Genomic DNA, 16,746 nt, shown 5'->3' with positions numbered 1-16,746 from the left:
GCCCATTTGAACATTTTTGAATACAGTTACCACTGCCATCTAAATACTAACAATAGCAGTGAATTGCTCTGAGTGAAAAGCAGTCTATGGGTTTTAGAATAGCAACACATAGCCTGCCTATTTTGGCAACAGCTAATTCAAATATGATACTTAGCTTTATCCCAACATAATTATCCCTTCAGGATAAATTTAAGTCCTTCACTGATATGAATGCTGCTTCAACTACAATTCAGAGGAAAGGAGATACCTGATTTCATTATTTAAGTGGAGTAATACAAATATCTCAAAAGTCCAAAACACTTAAGTTTTATTGAAAACAATAAAATACAGAAACACCAGATTCTCATTTTAAAGTAAAATTAACAGCATCTTCCAGAACATTCCTAGAACTGAACCATTCTTGTCACTATTGAAAAACAAAGCCAAGTTCCAAATCCAAAATAATAAATGAACGTGCTGGTCAACATTCTTCTTATGGTTCCAGCCTACTTTAGTTATTTTCCTAAATTTTACATGTGTACCTTTTCAAAAAAGAGTAGGTTTTTTAAGTGATTAATATTTATGAGAACTGGACTTTCTTCATATAATTACAAAAAAAAAAAAACCCAAAAAACAAAAACCACAACGCACCCTACTCAAACTCAGATAAAATACACATTTGTTCATTAAAGCTCACCTGCTTTAGAGAATTTTTTCTCTTCACACATTAGCACAGTAAGCCAATGTTTGATCCATGCTGCAAAAGCTATACAAAACGAAAAGCCCTGGTAACTCCCTAGGGAAATCTTAAGGCAAGGCAAACACAAAAACCTTATGCTACAAAAGTAAAACAAAAAGCAGAGGCATTGGGACTGTGGAGACGGCTCAGATGAGTAAGCACCACAAGGATGAAGAAAACAATTTTTGTAGAAACATATGCAAGAAGATAAAGTCCAAAAAAGAACATAAAACATCAATTATCCTGCAGAAATAATTATAATGTCAGGTAACTTGACTACTGAAATAAGCTCTGTTTGGATTTTAATTAACAGAATCTTCTCTCCTACATTTACCAGTAGTATCAGAGCCTTGTGTTGGGGGCTTGTTTCTTCCTTTTCATCGTAAGACCTTTAGTCGCAGACCTGCCCAGAAATTCCTGCAGAAGACAATCTTGGTGTGTTTTAGGCCCTTCTTTGGAAAGCTGTCATCTCCCTTTCCACCTAAACACTAACTCTACCTCTGGGCAGTCACTTCATGTTTTTGTGTTGCACTAGAACACATTTTTTAGAATGGAGATTTATTTAAGGCTCATACTTTACAAGTTGGTCCCATCAAACAATGACTACAAGGCAGAAGTTTATCAAATGGCATGAATCAAACACTTGCACATTTCAAAAGAATACAGTTTACATTCATCTCGAAATCTGAGATTAAGAAACTATTAGCTGGTTTCCAACTGCTTTCAATACTGGTTTGAAGTTTGAATAATTTTACTGTATAGACATTAAATATTTTGTTTAAATATTAAACATTAAATCTTTTCCTGACTATCCAGACAGAAAGAGAAAGCAGGAACAGGCAAAGAAGCAACAGTCCAATTAACAGACTTGTGACTTCTACGCCATCTGTAACAAGGGGAGGGATTTCAGTAAGGGTTCCAAAAACGTCTAGAAGGTGGTTTCTAAAAATTCACCTTTATGTGGCATAAGCCATTTTTTTCTACAAAAGGTATCTGATTCCTACAAAGGGGGAAGAAACCCAGAAAACAAAACTGGGGTGGTGTCCTGTTGTGTGATAGAAGGGCATTATACCATTACACTCATTTAATAACTTATAGTGGATACTCTGTAGCAATAAAGAAATTGTCATTTTATTTTGCCCTATCAGACCCTGCCACATAGAAGAGCTCTTCCTGAGAAACTAAAAATTTCAAACCTGGCTATCCTCAAAGGACAACTGAAGCCTGGTTTAGGTACTCAAGAAGATGAAGGCTTCCTGCTAGCAGGAAGCAATTCTCCACTACCTTTTAGGTTTACCGCACAATAGTCTAAGCACCAGTCAAATTGGCTATTTCAGTAAACCTCAATGTCACCTGCTCATATATTTTCAGCTAATCATTCACTGTTTTCTGTATTAACATTTAAAAACAACTTGCTGGCTGCGCGCCGTGGCTCACGCCTGTAATCCCAGCATTTTGGGAAGCTGGGGTGGGCGGATCACCTGAGGTCAGGAGTTCGAGACCAGCCTGGCCAACATGGCGAAACCGGTCTCTATTAAAAATACAAAAATTAGCTGGGCGTGGAGGCGGGCACCTGTAATCCCAGCTACTCGGGAGGGTGAGGCAGGAGAATCGCTTGAACCCGGGAGGTGGAGGCTGCGGTGGGGAAAAAAAAAAAAAAACTTGCTAATACAAGTATAACTTTTTAAAAAAATTACTAAAGTTATCAATGCTGGATTTAGCTGACAAAGCACTTCCTTAAGATGAACTAAAGGATGCCTCTCCCACAGGCAAATTGCAGATGGGTTACCTCATAATCTTTTAACTATCATTCAAAGTCAATTAATTTGTAAACATTACTGAATAACTGGGCTTATCAATTACGCAAGGGACACCCAGGAGCAACAGTGGCACAAGGCAAAAAAGCCTTAAAGGGAAAACTTTCTCTATATTTTCATAGTCAAAGAGGAGAGCCACAATACTATTGGCTATTTAATCAACAGAGCTATACTGAATTGATAACTAAATTACAAGTTGCTAAGAAATTTAATTTTTTAGCAACAGGCTTAAGCTACTGCTCTCTTCCCTCCTTCTCCCCAATTATATATAGTCACCACTGTAAACAGCTCATATCTACACACTAAGCTGTGACTTAACTGTCAGGATACAGTTGTAGGAGCATCCTTCTTAATCATCTTTTTTAATTCAAGGAGAATATTCTCCAAGTGTCTGAATAGTTTAGACAATGTGACATAGGATTTAAGTCACCCTTACACATACAGCTTCTATACTTGTCTTTGAAGAGAATGTAAACCAACATTCCTTTAATAAGCCCCACAGAAAACTGCTTTTCCCTTGAGACAAACTTCCTTGGCAAAAAGTTGAAGTCAATAAATGGCTACCCAAAATAAGAGTCCCACCCCCAAATCACAGGTGGAGATATTATTACACCCGTCTCATAAAACTTTCAAATCCCTATACTATGCAAAGAGTCTCATAACTGAACACAGGATTCTTCTAACATTTGACAACTTTAGTGTAGAAATTGGTTTCTAGAGTTCCATCTCTTCTTCTGTGCTAGTAGCTGTCTCCAAACTATTATAAAGAGACATCGCTGTTTGCCGAGGTTCCAAAAACAGTTCAGTTCTCTGAGGGAAGGCAGTGCCAGCAGCTGCATGCTTAGCTTGGCTCTCTCCTGTATAGTTCTTAGTATTAGAGGATGGCTTTGGCTTATCAGAAAGGAGTTCAGGGAGGGGTTTCCAGAGAACAAGCTCCATGGAAGGACGGCTCCTAAGACAGAAGATACAGACTTTTATCAAAAAATTTTAGGACATGAAAACAAAAGCTGTAGGTTGAAAAGCCAACATTACCTAATACCTTAAGGACTGATGGCAGCAAAACAGGAGATTTAGAACACACAAACTGATCTTTACTTTCCTTTTTTTTTTTTTAAGAGATGGGGTCTTGCTGTGTTGTCCATGGTGGAGTACAGTGGCACAGTCATAGATCACTGCAGCCTTTAACTCCTGGGCTCAAGCAATCTACCCACTTCAGCCTTCCCAGTGATTAGGACTACAGGCACATACCACCATGCCTGGCTCCAACTGATCTTTAGAAAGGCCCCTCAAATACATAACATTGCACACTTCAACATGTATATTTAACCAAATCAAGTGGCTGTAATGATGCTGTGATTGGAAGTATTTAAAAATCCAATGTGAAAACACAGAGCCCTTGATTGTTGGAAATTTTTTTAAATTGTGGTTAATATTAGATGTAGGCAGCTAGCTTATACTAAATCATTATAAATGAAAAGGAAACACTGGACAAACATGCTGAAAGTATCTCAGATGCCTTTTAGTACTGATACAAAGTATAATGCTTTATGGGCCAGGCACAGTGGCTCATGCCTGTAATCCTAGCACTTTGGGAGGCCAAGCCAGGCAGATGGTTTGAGCCCAGGAGTCTGCAACCAGCCCGGGCAATGTGGTGAACCCCATCTCTACAAAAAATACGAAAATTAGCTGGGTGTGGTAGCAGGTGCCTGTAGTCCCAGCTACTCGGGAGGCTGAGGTGGGAGGATCACCTGAGCCTGGGAGGTCAAGGCTGTGGTGAGCTGTGATCATGCCACTACACTCCAGCCTGGGTGACAGAGTGAGACCCTGTCTCAAAACACAAAACAAAACAAGCTTCACGGTTAAGGCAAAATGACTGTTACACACACAATGTGGCAGGGATGGTGTCTGGGCCCAAAGACGAAGCAAAAATAAAACATCAAACAATGAGATACTCTTGGCCGGGCACGGTGGCTCATGCCTGTAATCCCAGCACTTTGGGAGGCCGAAGAGGGTGGATCATGAGGTCAGGAGATCGAGACCATCCTGGCTAACACGGTGAAACCCCATCTCTACTAAAAATACAAAAAATGAGCCAGGCGAGGTGGCAAGTGCCTGTAGTCCCAGCTACTCGGGAGGCTGAGGCAGGAGAATGTCATGAACCCGGGAGGCGGAGCTTGCAGTGAGCCAAGATCGGGCCACTGCACTCCAGCCTGGGTGACAGAGCAAGACTCCATCTCAAAAACAACAACAACAACAAAACGAGATACCCTCAAAGGTTAGCTTCTGGAAAACTACCAAAAGCAGAAAGTGCTGTATTTTAGGCTGGAGGGCAACATGACCAGCTTACTTCTGGCTATTTACCCACCCTTAGGGCTGGGTACTTAATTATAAGCTCAAGATAGGAACCTAATGCAAAACCTCTGTAATCAAAGACCAAATAGCAGCTGAACTTCTAGCACAAAATCATCTCCACTGTATCCAAAGGTAATAATGCCTCATCTGTCTGCCCTCACTGAGACTGGTGTCCTAAGAGGCTTTTTCAGATACCCGAAACTTGCCCTTATTGAGTACCAACTCGATCTAAAGTCCTTCCTAAGCACTTTATAACTAACTTCCGTACTATTTTACATAGTGAATAATGACAATTTGAGATCATGGAGGCTTCACGGACTACAAGATTACAGAGCTGGGCTAATCATTACTCAGGGGCCCCAGGCCACTTTACTTTTTAGGTTATTGTGTTTGCTTTCCAGTTTCCTCTCTTGTCCTCACAGTGTAGTCACAGCTCCCTGTTAGGAGTTTTGTTTGTTCTGCTCTCATTTGCTGTTTCTGCTTCTACCCTGATGATCTAGGAAACTAGATAACTGAGCTCATAACCTGTGTTTAGATTAAGAGCAAAACAGCTCTGCTAAAGGCCTGGAAGGACTATGCTATGAGCCAAGAATATGAGCTTTGTTTTGCAGTCTTTGCAGTAACTACTTTTCACTGTTGGGCCACTTTATTTTTTCCCTAGGCCTCAATGTTGTTCCTGGGTAACTTAGAAGGCCAGGTAAACAAAAGCCTTTAAAATGTGGTTCCTGTATCACAGGAACTTGAGAGAGTGGGCTCTCTTGCCAGTCATCCCATTTCCAAATAGCAGACTGCAGTCCATTTCAGGTCTTCAAAGGAACCAAAGAGTAAGTGGGCAAGGCAGCCACTTCCCCGTACCTCAAACTCCTGCTTGTAAAGCACTTTGCTCACCCCTAATGAACTAGGAAAAAGTCAATCTCCAACTGTCTGGTGATCAGGAGATAAAAAGAGCTAATGAGGACAGGGTGGGCAGAATCTAGACATTGGGTTTTCCCTCCAAGATCATAATTAAATAGAAATCAGGTACCAAAACTTACATAGACTCAATCATTTTCTTTGTAAAAACTTCATCAAATTCCCTCTTCAAACCTGTTTTCATGGTATCAGAAAGGACAAGACTGGGGAGATGGTTAACATTTCTGTCAGCTTCAACTTCTTCATCTTCATCAATTATCCTAAATGAATTAAGGCAGCAGAAGAAAGAAATAATATTTAGTCAATCTATTATATATTCTAGTATTTGGACAAAATTTTAAAAATAAAAAAGGATAAAAGCAGTAATACAGCAATAGACCAAGCAAAAAATGAGGCTATACCTGAGTATAGAAGGTATACTCAGGCCGGGCGTGGTGGCTCACACCTGTAATCCCAGCACTTTGGGAGGCTGAGGTGGGCAGATCACCTGAGGTTAGGAGTTGGAGAAGAGCCTGGCCAACATGGTGAAACCCCATCTCTACTAAAAATACAAAAATTCGTCGGGTGTGGTGACACATGCCTGTAATCCAGCTACTCAGGAGGCTGAGGCAGGAGAATCACTTGAACCCGGGAGGCGGAGGTTGCAGTGAACCAAAATCGTGCCATTGCACACCGGCCTGGGCAACAGAGCAAGACTCCGTCTCAAAACAAAACAAAACTATACTCAGAGGGTTGTTCAACATTTCATTTAACAAAAAAGTTTTACATATAATCAAATCTGAATAATATTTTTAGAGAATTATCACATAAACCAAAATTAATATTCAGAGGCAGTAAGTGAAAACGCTTAGTAGTTCTATGAGAAGAATTCACTTTAAAAGCACATACTTCAGGGCCGGGCATGGTGGCTCACATCTGTAATCCCAGTACTTGAGGAGGCCGAGATAGGCAGATCACCTGAGGCCAGGAGTTCGAGACCAGCCTGGCCAACATCGCAAAACCCTGTCTCTACTAAACATACAAAAAAAGGCTGGGCGCAATGGCTCATGCCTGTAATCCCAGCCCTTTGGGAGGCAGAGGCAGGCGGATCACAAGGTCCGGAGTTCAAGACCAGCCTGGCCAACATGGTGAAACCCCGTCTTTACTAAAAATACAAAAATTAGTCAGGAGTGATGGCAGGCACCTGTAATCCCAGCTACTCAGGGGATTGAGGCAGGAGAATCGCTTGAACCCGGGAGGCGGAGATTGCAATGAGCCGAGATCGCACCACTGCACTCCAGCCTGAGCAACAGAGCGAGACTGTCTCCAAAAATAAAAATACAAAAAAAAAAATTAGCCAGGTGTGGTGGCAGACACCTGTAATCCCAGCTACTCAGGAGGCTGAGGCAAATGAATTGCTTGAACCTGGGAGGCAGAGGGTGCAGTGAGCACCGAGATCACACCATTGTACTCCAGCCTGGGCGACAGAAACTGTTTCAAAAAAAAAAAAAAAAAAAAAAAAAAAAAAAGGCTGGCCCAGCACAGTAGCTCACGCCTGTAATCCCAGCACTTTGGGACGCCAAGGCAGGCAGCTTGCTTGGGCCCAGGAATGCGTGACCAGTTTGGGCAACATGGCGAAATCCCGTCTCTACAAAAGATACAAAGATTAGCCAGGGGTGGTGGCCTGCAGTCCCAGCTACTCAGGAGGCTGAGGGGGGCAGATGAGTTAAGCCTGAAAGGTCAAGACTGCAGTGAGCCACTGCACTCCAACCTGGGTGACAAAGCAAGACCCCGTCTCAATTTAAAAAAAAAAGAAAAAAAAAAGGCGGGGGAGGGGGCTGGCTCACGCCTGTAATCCCAGCACTTTGGGAGGCCAAGACAGGGGGATCACCTGAGGTCATGAGTTCAAGACCAGCCTGACCAAATGGAGAAACCCCATCTCTATTAAAAATACAAAATTAGCCAGGCGTGGTGGCGCATGCCTGTAATCCCAGCTACAGGAGAATCACTTGAACCCGGGAGGTGGAGGTTGCACTGAGCCAAGATGGTGCCACTGCACTCCAGCCTAGGTAACGAGCAAAACTCCACCTAAAACACAAAACAAAAAAACAAAAAAAATACACTTTGAATTCTCTGACTTACAGTCTTTCTGAGAGGCTAAGGATCAAGGTATCACAAAATGAAAAACAGAACTAGCTTATATGAGCAGAGTTATTACAAGAGAACAGCAAAAAACCAGCTATATACACTGCCCATTTACCTGTCCTCAATCTCCTGAAGCTTCCTTCGGGCAACTTCACACTGTGGTTCTCCAGTTGTCTGATCCATTTCTTCACAAATAACATCTAATATCCCAGGTACGGAAAGGCCAGTAATGCTGGGATTTACTCCATGCCCCTCTACATCCTGATGTGCACAAAGAATCCAGTCATTAGGACCAGCACAGAGCTCTGCTTCAGTTATCCTTTTCTTTCTTACTGGACAGCTGAAAAAAAGAAAAAAAATTCAATGAAAATCCCAACTAATACAAATGAAATGTTTATCATTCCTATCTCCAATCAAATTTTTATATTTAAAAAACTAGCTTTTTTAACAATGTAAAGTTACAAGATGGAAAATACTGTGTTATTTTTCCTGCTATTCTCACAGCCACATTAAACTGTTTTCTTCTACTGCCCTTTGCCAAATAAAGATGCACCTGCAAGATTTTACCTGTTCAGACAGTAAGTGTTCAATGTGGGACCTTAAAGTCATTCCTGCTTATTTGGCTCTGGAAAGGTCAAGTGGGAAGTAAAGAAACCAAAAGTTGGCTGGGTGTGGTGGCTCACACCTGTAATACCAGCACTTGGAGTGGCTGAGGTGGGAAGATCACTTGAGCCCAGAGTTCAAGACCAGCTTGGGCAACATAGTGAGACGCTAATTCAAACCATGAATGAATGAATGAATGAATGAAAAAAAGAAACCAAAAGTCAGCAATTCAGCATCATATTTTGTCATACTGCTACTGCTCCATCAAACACATAGGAAGATGGTCTGGCAGCCATTCTATATTCCCTTAGGGCAAAAATGTTATGTCTCAGGAGGTTTGTTTCAAGTATTAATATTACAGGTGTGGGTGACAGCATTAATTTCTTTGTCCCCTTCAAAATGTCAGAGGCTCTATCAGTGTCCAACCAATAGTGGGGTCCAATTTTCTCCCACTTTGCAACATAATGTCTTCACATCCTAAACAAATTTGTACTTCATACAAACTTTAGAATTCATCAAATCCATTTTTTTTTCTTTTTTGATTTGGAAACTAGGACCCAGAAAAACTAACCTGGCTTCTCCAAAGTGTCACAGTAAAGTAGTGAGTTGTACCTTGAGGACCAGACACCAGAGCTCCTGAATCATATCTCCATGCCATTTTTACTAACTCCCTGCACCTTCTTAGGGAGGTTCAACTGTTCAAGCACTTACCACAAAGTAGTATTTGCAAGCACTACGATATACGCAGTGTTTAGCTGAAAGCTGTCTGAAGCAAGCTGAATAGTCAATCGGCCCTGTTCTATTATGTACATAGAGCAAAAGTACTTTATTGCCTGGGCATCAGCAAGTACAGTCTCAAGGCCAGAATACAACTCTATAACCAAAAAAAAATCATTAATGGTTACCACAGCCTCTGACTGTTTAAACTGAGGGCCAAAGGAAGAGGCATGTATTTTACAAAAAGAAATTTCTATTCCATGTGAAATTTCTATTCAATGTGAAAACCAACATTAAAGTCTCTGGCAATATAAAATCTGACAAGGAACAGATCTCTCAAACCTAGATTTTTTTAATGCAGTCAACTATTAAAATGTTTGGTTTATAATTAGTTTTAACTCCTAAGAAAGCATTAAGAATGTTCAGCTATATCTTTTTGTCACATTTGAATAGTTTGAAAATATGGGATATTTTAGGCCGGGCATGGTAGTTCACGCCTGTAATCCCAGCACTTTGGGAGGCCGAGGCAGGTGGATCTCTTGAGGACAAGAGTTTGAGATGAGCCTGGCCAACATGGTGAAACCCTGTCTCCACTAAAAATACAAAAAAAAATAGCTGGGCGTGGTGGCACGCACCTTTAATCCCAGCTACTAGGAAGGCCAAGGCAGGAGAATCGCTTGAACTCAGGAGGGGGAGGTTGCAGTGAGCTGAGACTGTGTCACTGCACTCCAGCCTGGGCAACAGACCAAGGCTTCGTCTCAAAAATAAATAAATAAATAAATAAATAAAGTATGTGATATTTTGAAAAGCAGAAAATAGTTATACTTACAAAAAACAGCTAAGAAAAAGCAGAATAAGGCGAGTGTGGTGGTGTGTGCCTACAGTCCCAGCTACTTGGGAGGCTGAGGAAGGAGATCACTTGAGCCCAGTGTTTGAGACCAGCCTGAGCAACACAGTGAGAGTCCACATCCCCAAAAAGCAAAATAAATCTAAAGAGAACACGTAATTTCCCCACACATCTAATAATTCCACTATAAAATGCAAATAAGTTTAACACCTGGGTTCTGCACTCTGACCTCCAACAACACGATTTAGGCTAAGTTATTTCATGCCTGTAGGTCCACTTTCTAAATAGAGATCACTGATAATTAAGTCCCAAAGATAATATGATAGCACGCTTCTGGGCATTAGACATCCAAATGTCTCATCCCACTGCCTCCCAAGGCCTCAACTTCTCCATTTGTAAATTAAAGATGGTTAACTTTTTAAGCCAACAGTTTCTATACTTTAAACTTTTTATTTATTTTAGCATCTATAATAACATCTTAAGACAGAACCCCAAAAGATAAAAGCAAAAAGGGTCCTGTGTTTTCCACAGTAATCCTGAGGCAATAAAGAACATAAATATTTTCTGTTCAGTGGGCCTCACTGCAACCTCCACCTCTTGGGTTCAAGCAATTCTCCTGCCTCAACCTCCCGAGTAGCTGGGACTACAGGCACGCACCACCACGCCCGGCTGATTTTTCTATTTTTAATAGAGAAGAGGTTTCACCATGTTGGCCAGGCTGGTCTCAAACTATTGATCTGAGGTGATCTGCCTGCCTCGGCCTCCCAAAGTGCTAGGATTACAGGCATGAGCCACCGTGCCTGACCTAGTGATTTTTAAATTAAGGGAACTTTCAAATTTAATGTTTTATGAATCTATGTATCAACAAGTTTAGAAAATCCAAAGTGTCCAATGGCAAAAAAAATCATACACACAGTTAAAAGACAAAGGATAAATTTGAAGAAAACATTCCTTAATAGAGATTTCCTGGCAGGACGTGGTGGCTCACGCCTATAATCCCAGCACAAGGTCAGGAGATAGAGACCATCCTGGCTAACAGGAAACCCTGTCTTTACTAACAATGCAAAAAATTAGCCGGGCGTGGTGGCACGCACCTGTAATCCCAGCTACTCGGAGGCTGAGAGAGAAGAATTGCTTGAACCCAGGACGCAGAAGTTGCGGTGAACCCTGATTGTGCTACTGTACTGCAACCTGGGCAAGAGAGCGAGGATACATCTCAAAACAAACAAACAAACAAAAAAATTCCTATAAGAAAAAGATCAATAAGCCAATAGAAAATTTGCATAAACAGCCAGGAGCAGGGGCTCACGCCTGTAATCCCAGAACTTTGGGAGGCTGAGGCAGGTGGATCATGAGGTCAAGGAATCGAGACCATCCTGACCAACATGGTGAAACCCCGTCTCTACTAAAAATATAAAAATTAGCTGGGCCTGGAGGCGCAAACCTGTGGTCCCAGCAACTCGGGAGGCTGAGGCAGGAGAATCGCTTGAGCCCAGGAGGTGGAGGTTAAAGTGAGTCAAGATCATGCCACCGCACTCCAGCCTGGCGGCAGAGTGAGAGTCCATCTCAAAAAAAAAAAAAAGAAAAGAAAAGATGTCCAGTATCACTTATAATTAACAAATATAAATTAAATCAGCAATCTAAACTTCTTTAACCTTTTAAACTATAAAATTCTACAAACATAAAATTACATCAAACATACAGCTTAACAAATAATTACAAAACAATGATGACAATATAATTGAAGATACAGAATAGGCCAGGCGCGGTGGCTCACAACTGTAATTCCAGCACTTTGGGAGGCCAGGGTGAGCGGGCAAGCGAATCACAAGGTCAGGAGATTGAGACCATCCTGGCTAACATGGTGAAACCCCGTCTGTACCAAAGATACAAAAAATTATCACACGCCTGTAGTCCCAGCTACATGCAAGGCTGAGGCAGGAGAATCACTTGAACCTGGGAGGCAGAGGTTGTGCCGAGGGAGCCGAGATTGCGCCACTGCACTCCAGCCTGGACAACAGAGCAAGATGCCATCTCAAAAAAAAAAAAAAAAAGCGACAGTATACTGGCCTGGCACAGTAGCTCACACCTGTAATCCTAGCACTTTGGAAGGCCAAGGCGGGCAGATTACTTGAGGTCACGAGTTTTAAACCAGCCTGGCCAACATGGCACAACCCTTTCTCTATTAAAAATACAAAAAATTGGTTGGGTGTGGTGGCTCATGCCTATAATCCCAGCACTTTGGGAGGCCAAGGCGAGAGGATCATCTGAGGTCTGGAGTTCCAGACCAGCCTGACCAACATGGAGAAATCCTGTCTCGACTAGAAATGCAAAATTAGCCAAGCATGGTGGCACATGCCTGTAATCCCAGCTATTCAGGAGGCTGAGGCAGGAGAACCGCTTGAAGCTGGGAGGCAGAGGGTTGTCCTGAGCTGAGATTGCGCCACTGCATTCCAGCCTGGGCAACAAGAGCGAAACTCCGTCTCAAAAACAAAAAAACAAAAACAACAACAACAACAAATTAGCTGGGCGTGGTGGCACACGCCTGTAATCCCAGCTACTTGGGAGGATGAGGCAGAAGAATCGCTTGAACCTGAGACAGAGGTGGCAGTGAGCTGAGCCTGTGCTACTGCATTCCAGCCTGAGCAACAGAGCAAAACTCTGGGAAAAAAAAAAAAAGATACAGAATACTGCCAGCATCCCAAAATGGTAATCTAGTCTTGCTCTGTCGCCTAGGATGGAGTGCAGTGGCACAATCTTGGCTCACTGTAACCTCTGCCTTCTCCTCGTGCCTCAGCCTCCAGAGTGGCTGGGATCACAGGTTTGCACCATCACACCAGCTATTTCTTTGTATTTAGTAGAGACAGGGTTTCACCATTTTTTCCAGGCTGGTCTCGAACTCCTGGGCTCAAGCAATCCACCTACCCTGGCCTCCCCAAGTGCTGGGATTACAGGCATGAGACACCATACCGGATGCTAAATCAGGACTTTAATGTGGATGCCTAATGATCCTAATGGTCCCAATTTACACTCCTACCCATATTTAAGAGTTCCTGGTGCTTCACATGCATCCCAACATCTGGAGGTAGAGTGGCATCTCATTGTGGCTTTAATACACATTTCCCTAAAGACTAACGAGGTTGAACACTTTTTTATTTGGTTGTTCATGGATATTATCTTTGAGAAACCTTTTTACTTCTTTTCCTTTTTTTGAGACACAGTCTCACTTTGTCACCCAGGCTAGAGTGCAGTAGGACAATCTCGCCTCACTGCAACCTCTGCCGCCTGGGTTCAAGCGATTCTCCTGACTCAGCCTCCCGAGTAGCTGGGATTACAGACACCTGCCACCGCACCTGGCTAATTTTTCTATTTTTAGCAGAGACAGGGTTGCATCATATTGGTCAGGCTCGTCTTGAACTCCTGACCTCGTGATCCACCTGCCTCGGCTTCTCAAGGTGCTGGGATTACAAGCGTGAGCAACCATGCCCGGCCTTACTTCTTTTTCTATTAGACTGCCTGTTTATGAGATACAATTTTTCATTTATTAGTTGGGCAGCAATCCCAAAGTTTAAAAATACACTTGTGTTCAGAAGATGTTAATGGGCATATAAATTGGCAAAAACTCATGTTCAAAATTTAAAATGCACACACTTTAATACCCAGCAATTCTGCATCAAGGAAATCATTCATATACTTCCAAACATACACAAAGAAGTTCAAAAGAATGGTCAGGGTAGATTTGTAATAGCAAAAGATTAGAAATAACTTAGAAATGCATCAATAGGAAATTGGTTAATTATCTATACCAATTCCTACGATAGAATTCCACACAACTATTTTTTTTGTTTTTTGAGACGGAGTCTCACTCTATTGCCCAGGCTGGAGTGCAATGATGCGATCTTGGCTCACTGCAACCTCCACCTCCCGGGTTCGAGCAATTCTCCTGCCTCAGCCTCCTGAGTAGCTGGGATTACAGTCAAGCACCACTACCCGCGGCTAATTTTTGTATTTTAATAGAGACGGGGTTTCACCATGCTGGCCAGGCTGGTCTCAAACTCCTGACCTCCTGATCTGCCCTTCTCAGCCTCCCAAAGTGCTGGGATTACAGGTGTGAGCCACCACGCCCGGCCTCCACCCAACTATTGAAAGAGAAATTACGTAAACCTCTCTCTATGTGTTGATATGGAACAAGCTACAGAAGAGTAAAATGAAAAGACCAATGTGTTGCACAGTGTGAACCGTATCTTCCTACAAATGTAAAAAAACAGCCACCGCACTCCAGCCTGACAGAATGAGGCCTCGTCTCAAAAAAAAAAAGAAAGAAAAAGAAAAAGACTTGTAAATTTGGTAAATTTTTAGATTATCTTCTAAAGGAGACACTGAAAACAGGTAGGGGGGGTTGTCTCTAGTGGGGAAAACTAGGGGTGTGGAGTAAGACTTTGTAATACGGCCTGGTGGGACAGTTCACACCTGTAATCCCAGAGTTGGGAGGATTGCTTGAGGCCAGAAGTTCATGACCAGACTGGGCAACACAGTGGGACACCATCTGTACAAAAATTTTTTTAAAAAATTAGCTGAGCCTGGTGGCACAAGTCTGTAGTCTCGGCTGTTCAGGAGGCTGAAGCTGAGAGATCATTTGAGCCCAAGGAGTTTGAGGCTGCAGTGAGCTGTGATCACACAACTGCACTTCAGCTTGGGTAACAGGGACCCTGACTTAAAAAAAAAAAAGACTTTTCAGACCAGGGCGGCTCAGGCCTGTAATCTCAGCACTTTGGGAGGCCAAGGCGGGCGGATCACGAAGTCAGAAGATCGAGACCATCCTGGCTAACACGGTGAAACCCCGTCTCTACCAAAAAAAAAAAAAAGAAAAAATGCCAGGCGTGGTGGGCGCCTATAGTCACAGCTACTCGGGAGGCTGAGGCAGGAGAATGGCATGAACCCGGGAGGCGGAGATTGCAGTGAGCCCACATCGCGCCACTGCACTCCAGCCTGGGCGACAGAGGGAGACTCCGTCTCATAAAAAAAAAAAAAAAAAAAAAAAAAACTTTTCAATATGTATCCTTTATTTTACTTTGCGCATGTAATATTAACATGGCTCAAAATCCAATTACGACTTGTTATAGAGCGAAAAGTTTCCCTCTGACCTGTCTGCCTGCCACTGTTACTTTCTCCAAAAGACAACCAATGTCACTAATTTCTGTGTCTCTTTCCAGAGACTCATCTAATGTTTCACCTTTTCACTTAACTAATTTAGACTATAACAAGGGTTCAATTAACGGTGACCATAGAGTGAATAAGCAACCACTGAAACTTACTCATCATCCTCCTCCTCTCGCTTGTGTTTCTTTTTACAGTGAACAGAAACACTGTTGAAACAAACAAAAGTCAGTCAATTGAGAAATGTACTTGAGCTTGTGCTTTCAGTATCCTCTTTCTTGCTCCAATAATCTTGCTCATCCCCACATACCAAACGTCCCTTTCTGAGCCTAGTGGGATGGGTACAAACCACAGGTCAGTCGGGTAACGGTGGACTGCCCTGACATAACTGGACATTGAAATCTCAACTTGTCGTTTTGTCAACGTAATGGAAGACAGATTAGAGAGGACCAAACGAGGGAAACGTCCTCGGGGCAGGCGCTGTGTTAAGCACTTTATTTGCATAATCTCACTAAGAGGACCCATTTCTGTCCCATGCTTGGCGTACTTTGCAGATGAAACACTGAAAGTTGTCACTAACAACGGCCGCGCCGAGGGGGCACCCAGACCGAGTCGCCCAGGTTCCAAGTGGAAAAGTCTCACTTCTCGGGGACGCAGTCGGGCCGAGGTTCGGACCGGACTCCTGGGCTGTGCGACCCCAGGTGACTTACAGTTAACGTCTCTGGGGATCAGTTTCTTCATCTGTAAACTGGGCTGCGAAGCTCCCGCGGAGGGCCGTGGGGAGGGAGAGTCAAGAAGCCCCGGCGCGGACCCGCACCCCTACCCGCGCCCGCCGCGAGGGGCGCCCAGCCTGCCCGCCCGCCCTGCGCCCTGCGCCCGACGGGCTCCTCACCGTCCGCGCGCCGCACTCCCGGCGGGACTGCTAGAGACTGCGCGAGGTCCCGGCCGCGGGGCCAACTCGGCGCCGTCAGCCCCCGGCGGGAAGGCCCGGCCGGGGAAGGCCGGCTGCGGCGGCTGCAGGAAGTCCGAGCCGCCGCTCAGAGGGAGGCCGCTGAAGGGCCGACCGAGCGCAGCCATAGCCGGCGAGACGAGGAGGCTGCGACGGCGGCCTCGACCGCCCGCGTCCCCAGGCCCGGCAGCTGCAGCCACAGCTACTGCCGAAACGCGCCAGCCTCCGATCCCGCTCTCGACCCCACGTCACGCCTTCTAGAACCCTCCACCTCGGGCCGCTCAGGGGCATGCCGGGATTTGTTGTGTGTAGAGGGCCGCTGCCGCGAGGCATGCTGGGATTTGCAGTCCTTACGGACTACAAGCAAAATGGCTGCCTCTCGACTTCTTAGCTGGGGCTTAGGGTGGCTCTGGCTAGCCAAGAGTATGACCTAGGTTCAAATCCTCACTCCGCAAGTTTCGTATCTCAGTTTCCACAGTAGTAAAATGAGACAATAATAGTACATATAATCATAGAGTTGATGTGCGGAGTACATGAATTTAAACATTGA

The 16,746-nt window shown here is 43.8% G+C and overlaps 1 protein-coding gene across 2 annotated transcripts; it reads right to left on the bottom strand.

The window, feature by feature from the left end:
* Positions 1-290: 290 nt before the first annotated feature.
* On the bottom strand, positions 291-16,498 carry CCDC117 (coiled-coil domain containing 117). Of its 2 annotated transcripts, XM_003258034.3 has the most exons (5): positions 16,140-16,498; positions 15,406-15,456; positions 8,039-8,263; positions 5,922-6,059; positions 291-3,487 (listed from the first exon to the last, which is right to left on the bottom strand). In XM_003258034.3, exons 1-5 carry the CDS (start codon positions 16,322-16,324, stop codon positions 3,250-3,252), a joined length of 837 nt encoding a protein of 278 aa, XP_003258082.1. In that variant the 5' UTR covers positions 16,325-16,498; the 3' UTR covers positions 291-3,249. The 2 variants fall into 2 exon arrangements, with proteins under 2 accessions (XP_003258082.1, XP_003258083.1); XM_003258035.3 differs by lacking the exon at positions 15,406-15,456.
* Positions 16,499-16,746: the final 248 nt, after the last annotated feature.

The sequence above is a fragment of the Nomascus leucogenys genome, chromosome 7b (assembly GCF_006542625.1).
Source record: "Nomascus leucogenys isolate Asia chromosome 7b, Asia_NLE_v1, whole genome shotgun sequence".
Taxonomy (NCBI): Eukaryota; Metazoa; Chordata; class Mammalia; order Primates; family Hylobatidae; genus Nomascus; species Nomascus leucogenys.
The sequence above is the reverse complement of the archived record's forward strand: the minus strand, read 5'-3'. Positions and strand labels throughout refer to the sequence as shown.